The sequence below is a fragment of the Centroberyx affinis genome, unplaced genomic scaffold (genome assembly GCF_046629955.1).
Source record: "Centroberyx affinis isolate AG114_WGS23_722 - 3 ecotype Tasmania unplaced genomic scaffold, CSIRO-AGI_Caff_v1 ptg000341l_1, whole genome shotgun sequence".
Classification (NCBI taxonomy): domain Eukaryota; kingdom Metazoa; phylum Chordata; class Actinopteri; order Beryciformes; family Berycidae; genus Centroberyx; species Centroberyx affinis.
Window position 1 is genome coordinate 54,560 of NW_027279015.1, and position 12,084 is coordinate 66,643.

The following is a 12,084-nucleotide window of genomic DNA, read 5'->3' on the forward strand; positions in this document are numbered from 1 at the left end:
AAATATCCATTTCTACTCTGATACTGGTAACCTCGTGCAGTTTATTAGTATTTTAGTACCATCTTAAAATTACATAGAACACTATAGAATGCATTTGAGTAGACAAAAATCTGTTTTTGCATAATGTGATCCAAACCTAGTTGAGCAAATATTTGATCTTTATTTGATTGTCATTTAATGCATGTGTATCTCCAAGAAATGATAACAAGATCAGAGAAACTAAAAGAGGTGTGCAACCCATTATTTCATCCAAACGTCTATATATTAGGTATATATATTTCTGAAATGCTGCAAGGCCTCAAGGTTGCAAGAGCTGGCACATGAAAACTGTTGCCATTTCATTTCATATAACTGTTGTTATAGTCCCGTCACATTTTGCTGTTGAAAATGGATGAAAGAAAAAGAATGGCTTTGATACTTCACCTTTCCTTTATAGTACACACATCCACCACATACAGATTGAGTAGAGTAGTGGATAGACTAGGCAATTAGTATCGATTAGGACGTATGCTTCCCTTTCAACTAGCGTCTCATCTGATTGGTGGAAATGGAGGCGTTGTGTTAGTTTTAGCCAATCAAAGATTTCTGTAGGCGGGACATCCGCCTGCTGCGAGAAAAGAGGCGGGTCGATGTGCTTGGAGGGAAGTTTAACCAAAATATAGCAGGCGTCCTCGAAAACAAAGATAACGCTAGTAAACAATGAAGTGTTGGTGGCTGTTTTGTAGAGTTTGAAAACAAAATCTCGCTTCTGGTTCTTATGGAAAAGAAAGGAGTATTAGGCGTATTGCTGACTAACTCTAAATGAAAATGTAGTTTGACGTGTGCAAGAAATAGGTTTCCTATTCTCTGTCGCTAATTAGCTTTTAGCTAGCCTCGATTTGCCCATGTCGGCTGCCCAGATCTATAAGCTAATTCAGATGATCCTGATATACAACACTAAATGATACAAGGATAATAATGGATCGAAACAGAAGGAGACTTGAAAGTCAACTGTGTAAAGCTGTGAACGATGGAGACCCCAGGTGATGTGCATCCCTCTTTCTCTGGGCTTTGCCCGGACATGTTTTCCTACAGCAGGGTGGAAAATCACTCGCGACCAGACAGTTCGTTAACTAAGCACCATTTGTACGGTCTTACTATAGTTATTCCGTCTGGTAAAATAGTAAAACTGGCTGGTAACTTTTAGAGACTATCTGCCACTGTGTTTGGTAGATGAAAAGTGTTAGGGTTATTTTCCTGTCCTGGCTAAATTGTAAGCTTTTCCTTCTGATAAGTCCTTGAATGCCTCGGTCTGTAATGTGTTCATTTAACGCTACATTGTGCACTTCATTCAGTTATTTTGCAATGTCACCCCCCCCCCCCCCCCCCCCAAATCATTGACCTTTCTATTTGGCCACAAAGCACAGATGGACAGCAATGCTTGAAATAACTTGAATGCTGAATATCACATGCTCATTTGCATTACACTAATACTTGCTTAGACCAAATATGCTTGAATGCAAATCCATTATAGATGGTTACGGCAGCATATTGATGCCACAGTGGGGGAAAAATCGGCTCATTTTCTCGGATCTTTTTCTCGTTATAACAAGATATTTTCACGTTATAATGACATCTTTTCTCGTTATTACGACATACCAACTTATCTCATTATAACGAGAAACGTTTCTCGTTATAATGACATACCAACATATCTCAAATGTTATAATGAGAAAAAGATCTATAGCCTAATGAGAAAACAGCCTATGGACATCGGAGAAATTGAGAATGGCGTTTACACGATTTAATCAAGTTGACTAGACTCATGGAATGAGACAAGTCAGCAACAATCAGACAGGGGGGCTTCATGTTACATGGATCCATACCATAAACACATATGAGTACACACACACACACACACACACACAGTAATCTCTGACACACACAGTCACACAAGGCACTAACCCTAACCCTATAGCTCTAAAGGGCTCTAAAGTGAAAACAGAAGTACGAAACAAAAAATTTACATCACAATGTTAAGCTTCCTGCCCTGGCTCCCCTTCAGCCAGGTAACAGTAACTTCTCAATATCAATATCTAGAAAAATGCAAATATTTAATAAATAAAAAGTCATGTCGTTTCGAGTCATCTGTCTCAAGTCTAAGTCAAGTCACAAGTCATGAATACCAAGTCAAAGTCAAGTTGAGTCTTTTATCAGTGTTAGTCAAGCAAGTCTCAAGTCCTCAAATTTGCGACTCGAGTCTGACTCGAGTCAAGTCATGTGACTCGAGTCCCCCACCTCTGGTACAAGCTAACAAGAAACGTATCTCGTTATAATGAGATAAGTTGGTATGTCATAATAACGAGAAAAGATGTCATTATAATGTGAAAATATCTTTTTATATCGAGAAAAACATCTCGTTATAAGGAGAAAAGTTTCTCCTTATAACGAGATACTGAGCCTATATTTTTCTCCCACTGTGACATCAATACGCTGCCATAGATTGTAACTGATCTCTCTTTCCTTGACAGATCTGTGCAGATGCTTCTTTCTCAAGGTGGCAGACCTGATGTGGTTGGTAGTAAAGGAGTGGCTGCAGTTCACCTGGCTGCTGGCAAAGAGACTGAGAAGAACACACGCTGCTTGAAGTTAATGCTGCAGTGTGGAGCGGACCCCAATGTTAGGTATGGTTAAAATCACAATGAATAGAAAAATGACTTTTCACCTTGTTAACTAATTCTCCATATCGTAACATCTATCTATTTAACAATAAACGGCAAATATTAAAATATTTTTATTTTCTTGTATTTGTATGTCAAAATCCCAGTACTTTTAATTCCTGAAGAATTTAAATTTCAGATTTTTTTCATGGTTTCTTGATTGTGTGCCACTAGGCATGCATAAAAATTCCAACCAATAATCCCACCACATATTTTTGAACAGTTGTCCCCGCTGTCCCTCCAATCATATAAAACTTGCAACATCACAACTTTCAGAGTGACACTAGTGGCAACATCGGTGAATTTTTGGATGTTCACCCCCAAAAACACTGTTGCCTTTTCCTGAGGCACCATGGTTGCATCCCAGTGGGTGGAATTTATTCATTTTGGTGAATTTGAATTTGTGAAGATTATGCACAAAGCATTGTTGAACTTTTGAACAGTTTTGAACAGGGCCTCCCAGTGTTGTGTCCCGCCCCAACATCCTGTTACAACTGGAAATAAGTCAAATTATGGAAGCAAGACCCCATCAAAATGCTGTTTCCTTGTGACTTTAAACATTCTTTGACCATAGTCGCATGTAATTCCCATTGTTTCCAGTCTGAGGTTTTCATGTGTTTCTCCCAGGTCTTCAGAGGGCCTGACCCCCCTTCATGTTGCTGCACTGTGGGGCTGTTATCAAAACCTCAAACTGCTCCTGATGAATGGAGGGAATGCTAACATCAAAGATCATGTAAGAAGAATTATTTTTAGCATTACTTCAGTGTCAGTCTTTTGCTAATCATTTTCCATAAGGCTAATGAGTCAAAGTAATGGTTAAGAAAGCTAAAGAGGGTAACTTTAGCTTTAACTTTAGCAATTTATTTTTAAACACACCATGCACACCTGCATATACACTTCACAGCACAAGCTAATGCAATAATCTATGTATTTATAGATGACCAGCTCACTGTTTTCCCTGTAACTTGATGTTTGTGGTGTTTGGGGTGAATTTGTTTTTGCGTTTGTCCCAATTATATTCCTACTGCAGAACATAATTAAAACCTTAATTACAAACATTAGGACTACACACTGTTTTATAGGGACCTTTGGGTAAATTACGGTAATTTTTAAGTTGACATTTTCTTTAGCAGTGGGTTTAGAGTTCTTGCAATGGTTCCTTTTCACAGCTGAGTGAATACAGAGGAAACTTTAGTGCTATTAACGGGATATCCCCTAAAGGCCCGCCTCTGAATGTTGACATTTGAAGCAGTTTGGTTTACTGCTGTTATCTCCTTCCTTCATGCAGGATGGGAATACACCAGGACAGCTGGCAGAGCAACAGGAGAATCGAAAATGTGCCCAGCTCCTTCAGGAGTACCAGACCAGCTCAGAGGACACAGAACATGAAGACCTGCCTCAATTCCAATACTGTAAGATATTTTCTTATGAGGCTTTGGCTTGTTTGGAGTCAATCACTTAAATTCCCAGCTATGGGACACTTGGCCAAAATTTCCCTTAAAAATCCCACTTTTTTTTTTTTACCAAATTCATGTGTCTGAGACGATTGTTTAAACTCATCAGCATTCCTATGATCATTGGAAACCTAAAACAAATGGAATTTTGTAAGTTGTGGAAAACTTTTGGAAAATAATGCTTATCTAAAATGTTTTGGAAATGGCATGGAGATATGTTCATAATTTATTTATATATTTTTTTTCAACCAGTCAAGTGTTGAACATTTAACTTGACTGGTGGCAGATTGTGTAACTCTTTGAAGGAATAATAACCTAAATAATGCATTTTTTTCCCAAGTGATAATTTTATCTAATCAAAAGAAAAACAAAATCAGATATTACACTAAAACCCCTGCAGAATTTTTAACATAGACACTAACCAATATTAATCATGGATACTGTGCGATATGTCATTGAAAAATATGTAGGAACCAGGGCAGGAAACATAACTTTTTCGTTCACCATCAACAGTGCCTGGTTTGGTGCCAGGTTTCCCAATTTCCCGGCCAAATATGATTTTTATAATCAAAAAGAACCTCCAGGCGATGGCTGACTACCTGCCAAAGTGTCTGGCAGTGTATAAAGACCTACTGGCCACAGCATTTGGCTGGCTGGTGGTAATTTGACACCTCGTAGGAACTCTGTCTTACTCTATATCTCCCTTTTCTGTTTTGTCCACAGCTGTTTATTCAGACCAGACGGACACGTCCAGCTATCCCGAATCAGACTCCAGCTACAGCTCCCGCTTGTCTATGATGAGTGACTTTGGGGACGCCCCGCTGAGCAGCACAAGGCGCTCGTCTTTTTTCAACCTGTCGACCATTAACAGCAGGCCAAGTTGCAGAGGAATGCCTTATAACAGACTTTCCGATATGGACGCTAACGAGCATCACAGGCAAGACTGGAGCAAACATTCAGATTGGGGTCACTCCATACTATCAAGCACTCGTATGTCTGCAGTAGGCTCTGGACCTGAGATGCCAATTCTTCAGGAGGATGTTTTGTTTACTGACAGTGTGTTTACATCAAAAGCACATGCAGATCCTGCAACAACTGAGGGCAAGGTCTCCCTCTCCCAAAGAGACGTTCTCCCAGCTTGTCCTACAAGGCGAGCAAGTCGTAAAAGCGTGAGTTTCAGGGATGTAGATGAATATTTCCCTGTTTTTAGCCCTGAATCTCCTAAACATCAACCAACCATTGAGGCCGGACAATGCCCTGACAACTCACCTTTCAACATCTCTGAATACTCTGGCTTCCTGGATTCAGAACGCATGGCCACGGTGTTACACCAGCAGGGGATTGACGTCACGTCACCAGATCACGTTTACGTGTTTTGCCGGGAGAGCAGCGAGAGCACAGAAGAGGACATGGAGAAAACGGTCATCAGTCCGTTCCCGTTGGCAGAGGATGATGATGAAAAGGAGGATGAAAATGTAAACATGGTTGGGGTGGAGGTTCCTGAGCAGCCGGCCTGCAGCTCAGGGGGCAGCAGCAGCAGTAGGACTAGCAGTCACTACAGCAGCTGTGAGAGCGACCATTACACCAGCGCTCTGCAGGCCCCCATGCACTCCAGACGGATCTCACCTCCTGTGGAGGAGGGGATACCTGCTGGTGTTGAATCTGACAAAGAGACACAAATATCTACAGACTCTGATTCCTCATTTACAAAGCAGGATGGGAACATTCCACCTGTTAATACTGAACCCCAGATAGATTCAAAAGAGCATTTACCAGCTATGATAGATAAACTGACCTTGTCTGACCAAAAATCCCCAAGCAATGGTGCACTTGGGGCTTGTAGTGGCCCTGAAGATAATGTTGTGGATACTGCAGCTGAAGCTGGTGTTGATGAGTTGGCAGTGAAGCCAGTGGTTCACACCCCAGTAGCCGTTGCAGCTGCTGCCTTGGACGACGACTTTGACCTCCCACTGACCCCGAGTCCTTTTGTAACAGGAAGGACACGCTCGAGGTTGAGCAGATGCTCGCTGAGAACCAGCAGAACTCCAGAGAGCCTCCTCTCCATGTCTTCTCTGTTTGACCACACCCTGCCTACACCGGTTCGAACACGCCGACAAACCCCCAGGTCTCAGAGCAGCGATGATGTCTTTTACAATTCACCACATGGACCTTGTTATACACCGTCCTATTCAGGGAGTAGCACAAGTGGGGGCAGTTTGCCACCAGAGTGCCAGGACACACAGTCCAGCACCCTCAGAGCTGTTTCAAGTGTGAGCGCTAGTCAAGACGATACCTTTATCCTCCCCAGGCCCGTGGCTGACTCACAGAGTTTGTCCGATACACTCGTACTGGACAAAAAAGCAGACTCTTCAACAGACGCCTATGAAAAACAACTCCAGGAGATTATTCTGGCTATGCAAGGAAAGGGTCTTGCAGATGGAGGGGAGTTTCTGACAGACGATCTGATGAGTACGGATGAGGCAACGAAGGAAAATGTAAAAGGTGCCCATGAGATGGACCGAGTGGACAGCCTGAAAAATGAAGATGCCTGGATCACTGAGGACTGCGTCTCTCAGCCCGACTCCGGGTCATCTTCATCCAGCTCCAGCTACTTCTCCCCGAGGAGGTCCAGGGAAGACTCCGACCCTCCTTGCACCCCAGGCACCGGATGCACCCCCAGGTACAGCATGAGCAGGCTGTCGAGCTGCCGCCGGCCACAGCACCTGGCCAACCTGTCTTACACCCCCGGAGGGCGGCCGCACATCCAGGACCTGGACGAACCAGTGGAGTACCTCTACACCGACACCGAAGAGGGCCACAGGCTCATTGAGACCCACATCCCGCCCACGGCCAACACCTCGCTCAGCTCCAGCATGAGCACCTCCAGCAGTGACGAGACCATCCTCTACGACTGGCGCTCCATGCGGGTCGACGTGTTGAATGACAAAGGAAAGGAGAACCAGAAACCCCAGAAGGCGCTGAAGAAGGAGGAGAAGGAGGAGGAGGAGGGGGACAGTTTGATGCCGGAGACCAAAGGGATGACAGACAAGGAGCTGAGACACAGACTGCTGGAGCTGGGTGAGAGTCCAGGTCCCATCAGCACCCGCACCCGGCCCACCTACATGCGAAAGCTGTGCCGCCTGTTGCTGGAGTCAAACTCCCAATCGACACAACAGCAGAAGCAGTTGGACCAACCACAAACCGGTAAGGCTTGTGTTCCGAATGAAAAGTTCTTGATTACTGTCTACTAATATGACTTAGGTTATGATTACATAATGATAGTGGTCCTCAGCTTGGGGGTTGATTTGGGGGTGAGGTGAGGAGAACGTGAGATAATTGTGAAAATGTGAAAAATATGTTTACCAAATTCAATAGTTATGATATTAACTATTGTGATTAATGTCTTTTTCTTGTGAAATAATCAATATTTGCTGCCTTATTTGTCATCTAATAATTACTGAGGTAAAAAAGCTTGAAAAGGCAAAATAAGAATCATTGTGTTCACCACCAGCGTTAGCAGGTCGCAAGTAGGCATCACCTTGTTTTTTCATGTTTGTGGGCATGATAAATTAAGAACTACTGGATTATGATATGAGGAACATGAATAAAGTATATAAAAAACTACCCTATGATTAATGTAATTAACACAGCAAGTGATTTTACATGTGTTCTCACTTTTTGGTTCTGCAGATTCGGGTTACAGTCCAGAACTGTGCCGGGCCCTGCGGACCTTCGAGCTGCCTGATTGCCATGCTGACGAGCTGGCACTGTGCCAGCAGTTTGACCAACCGGATCAGAACAGGAAGTGGAGGGAAGGAATCATCAAGTCCAGCTTCAACTACCTGCTGCTGGACCCAAGGTCAGTTCCTGAGCTGCTTCTCAGCCTGATTTGTACATTTGTTTTCCTCTGAGCAGTGTTGCCAACTCTTTTAGCTGCTCAAAAAGTCCCTAGAAGTCGGCAGATGATGTTATACATTAATTTTGCATATAAACATATTTGCTACAGTCTCCTGCTCATAGTGGAGGCAGGGGGCTACGCTGTGTATGGGAAGCAATGTGATCATCTCTTTGGTGCATCTGCCATATTGATTTGTTACCAAGTGCTTTGGGAGTCCACATATTAATGTTGTTCCCCATGGTCCGAAAAAAGGAGCTAGATTTGTCACTAGTTGCTTTTGAGAAATTAAGTTGCTAATGGGATCTGAAAAGTTAACAAATCTTGCGACAAAATCTGCAAATTGCCAAGAGTGGTTCTAAGTTGAGATGCAATTATAAGCAATTATATTTCACCTCCGGAAATGTGTGTTTATTTCTTTCTTTGTATTATCACATCATCTCTATGATGTGGTAAACTGAAATAAAACTAAACTAACAAAACTAATTAATTGGCTGGTTTTATAGATTACATGGGTATAAATCTGGAAAATTGACACCAATGAGAGTTTTTACCAATATTAAGCAACCATTGTTCCGTTTTCAGTGTAAAATAAGTCTGTATACTGTGATTGTGTCCACATTCTCCCATCAGTGGGTCGGCTCCTGGATTTGTTTTAACAAAATGATCAAGATAGTCCCTGCTCTCTCGTCTCTAGCTTTAGGAGAGAGTTGTTTATGTTTGCTCATCAAGTTTGAACTATCCAACACCACGTGTGATTGTGTTTTATAGTGTATTATCCCGGTAATAAAAATGATATATACTTTCACTCTCTCAATGCATTATTAAATGTTCTTTTTTTTTTTCCTCTCAGAGTGACAAAAAACCTCCCGTTCCGCAGTCGGACCATGACTGTCCAGGAGTGTTTCCAGACGTTCATCAGCGCCATTTTTTATGTGGGCAAAGGCAAACGCTCCCGTCCCTACAGTCACCTGTATGAGGCTTTAGACTACTTCAGAGGGGACAAGACCTCCAAGGTAAGGCAGCCTGTACTGGACAGTATACACACTCATGAAGAAAAGAAATCCATTATCCATTATCCAAACAATTTCATTCCAAAAGGAGGTGTCTGAATAGGGTGTGAGAATTAGGAGTTAGGTTCTCCTGAAGGCAAAGTACTAGAAAAACAAGGGGAGGGGAATCACTTCTAATTAAAAAACAAAGGCTACTTATTTAAACAAACTGTTATGCAAGATAAAAAATGTGCACATTTGCTGATGAAGAGTAGATATGACTATACAATACACACACATTAGGCAATGTGTTTTGAGTGGATGCATTGTTCCTCAGGCAGCAGTCAATAAATGGTTTTCATTTTATAGTAGTTAAAGTAGTTCCCCTACCCTCTTTTTTCTAAATATATCCACCATTTGGGAAAAAATGACACCATCATCATTGCTAGCAAAACAATCAAAACAGTTTTTAAATTTTACAGGATAATAGCTAACTTAAGTCCTTGAATGACAAAATGGTGACACTTGTAAAAGGTGCGTCATCTATTATCTACAAATACTGAAAGATGAACTTTGGGTAACTTTTTTTTCCGAATAGAAAAAAGTTTTTTGCAATTGAACTTTGTATTTATTAAGCAATGAGCAGCATGTATATAGCAAATGCTGAAACTTGTATCATTTTTGAGTAAAACACTTTATAGTATAGGCTAGCTATTAATTATTGAACTGAATAACTGAAACGTAAGGCTGGTTTGCTTCTAGACCAACTATAGGAACATAAATTGTATTCAAATTTACAGACCAATATGGCATGGCAAAATGAATTCCAGAAAAATCCGGAAAAATGAATCCAAAGTTACTCTACGTATTAAACTCTAAAGTGTCTGCCGTTTGTGTACTTTTGTAATTGTGCCCTCAAGATCATCACTTTCACCAATAGGACAGTATTGACAAGTTAAGTGTTGTTCATTCACACATATGGAAACCATACAACTGGAAAAAAGAGGGAAGAAATATGCAAACTGTGCAGGTGAGACAACAAAACACAGGATTTATAAAAAAAACCATCAGATTCTGAAAACTGAAAGAGTGGAAATTCCAGACAACAAACAAATGCACAAATGACATCAGAACTCAACGAGGACAATGATACAAAAACAACAAAATGCATACATTGCAAGCATGGGAATTAACTTAAATTGAGTGGTAAGTCAAGTTAAGTCAGGCTTATGTCTATAGCCCTTAATCACAAAAGCATCTCTCGAAGGACAAAGAACAAAGCCTACCTAGATATAACAATCAATCGCAAAAAAAAATTACGCAATACAGTGTATACACAAAATAAAACACAAGAAAACAAAGCACAAGACACAAGATAAAGACAAACACCTACCTGGCACCACCGGCCTTGGACCCTCAGTGAAGACGAGGAAAAACTAACACCAAGGATAAAATACTAATTTTAAAACACCGCCCCTCTCCCTCTCTCCCCTGTGTCAGAAACTGTGCTCCAAAGTGCAGCACATCCTGCAGGTGTGGCAGGCGGAGCAGGGCGTCATCTCTCTGCACTGCTTCCAGAACGTCATTCCAGTGGAGGCTTATACCAGAGAGGCCTGCATGGTGGAAGCCATCGGTGAGTACGGGAGGGTCGGGGGGTCGGGGAGGGGGGGGATGCTTTAGCCTGATACTGATCACAGATTACCTCCTTAAAGTAGTAATCACTGATGTAATCTACTGGAAAACTACTAGTAATATCACAATTTCAATTCCCTTTTCTCCTCAAACATGTTTTTGAGTAACAACACAGGTATTCACCTAATATGTACCTGCAGTCTGATTAATGTTATTTGTACACTGTTTGTATTTTGAAGTGACTCCATGTGTTTAAAAGCTGTTCATTTTAATCATTATAAATTATATTGACAATCGACTGTGTGAAGCACGGCTATTGCATTTTCGACAGGAGGCAGCCCCACTTTTACTGATTACTGCCATAATAATATCTAGTATGATTATTATTCAGTATGAATCGCCAGCATGTGAATGTCTACATTTTGTTCTAAATATTTGGGAGAAGGAATTGAGATTGCAGCACTGTCAGTGTTTCTTCTTTAACTGAATATACAGTATTTAGTTAAAGAAGATTTTTTTGTATTTTTTCTCTGTTTTGGCCCCAGTTATGGTTCTACTGCAGGTTGCAGGGCTAAAAATTGTTTTCTTTGGATACTTAATTAGAATAAAAAAATGTATTTTTAATATTAGGATGGCACTTCTTTGTGATTTTGAGGTATTTTGTCTACTGTTATTAAAATTTCATCTAGCTGTGGTGGGGGTGTTCTTGCTGAATCAATTTACAAAACAACATGAAACAACAAACTCAGAGAACCTCGTTCCTCTGACACTCCAGCTCGTTAACAAGCCTCTTCATCCTCCAATCACCTCCCAGGGTTGAAGATGCTGACCAATCAGAAGCGAGGGGACTACTACGGCGTGGTGTCCAACTGGCAGGTGAAGAAGAAGCGTGAGCTGGGAGTCCACCTGCTGTACCGGGCCATGCAGATCTTCCTGGCCGAGGGTGAGAGACAGCTCAGACCAGCAGACATCAGACAGTAGCGACCCCCGCTGGAAGGGGGGTGAACTGCAGCACAGAGGGGAAGATACCACTGTCTACTGTATGGTTTAGGTTAAAAAACAAACCTGGGCCAAACAGTTTTCCACTTGGAGTAACAGATAGGCGGGGTTTACCACATCAAGACATTTCAAATAGGCCCCTTTTTACACCTGGCAATAACATGAGTCTTGTATCTGGATTGTCTCTCAATTCGATGTAGCTACAGACTGACATTTAAATGTGTTTTCATTATACACATTGAAATCTGATTTCTCTTTCCTGGCCAAAACACAGATTGTCATACACATCACTTCCTCTGGTAACATTTCCATCATTTAAAATAGGTACGTAGCTCCTATATGTGGATTGGAGATGGATGTGGCCAAATGTGTCTCAACTGTGACAAAAGATTTTGATAATTCAGTTTTATAAA

At 41.6% G+C, this 12,084-nt stretch overlaps 1 protein-coding gene across 1 annotated transcript; it reads left to right on the forward strand.

The window, feature by feature from the left end:
- Positions 1-915: 915 nt before the first annotated feature.
- Positions 916-11,831, forward strand: LOC139641090 (uncharacterized). The gene is made up of 11 exons (XM_071515334.1): positions 916-1,022; positions 2,511-2,663; positions 3,327-3,432; positions 3,988-4,111; positions 4,877-4,988; positions 5,364-7,080; positions 7,141-7,291; positions 7,808-8,012; positions 8,902-9,064; positions 10,541-10,673; positions 11,487-11,831. Exons 1-11 carry the CDS (start codon positions 958-960, stop codon positions 11,651-11,653), a joined length of 3,096 nt encoding a protein of 1,031 aa, XP_071371435.1. The 5' UTR covers positions 916-957; the 3' UTR covers positions 11,654-11,831.
- The last annotated feature ends 253 nt before the right edge of the window (positions 11,832-12,084 follow it).

Bases quoted from the DNA above. Each gene is read 5' to 3' on its own strand.
- LOC139641090 (XM_071515334.1), top strand. From the start codon at position 958: ATGGATCGAAACAGAAGGAGACTTGAAAGTCAACTGTGTAAAGCTGTG. The intron at 7,081-7,140 runs GTCGACGTGTTG...GCGCTGAAGAAG, and splicing joins ACGACTGGCGCTCCATGCGG to GAGGAGAAGGAGGAGGAGGA. The intron at 10,674-11,486 runs GTGAGTACGGGA...ATCACCTCCCAG, and splicing joins CTGCATGGTGGAAGCCATCG to GGTTGAAGATGCTGACCAAT.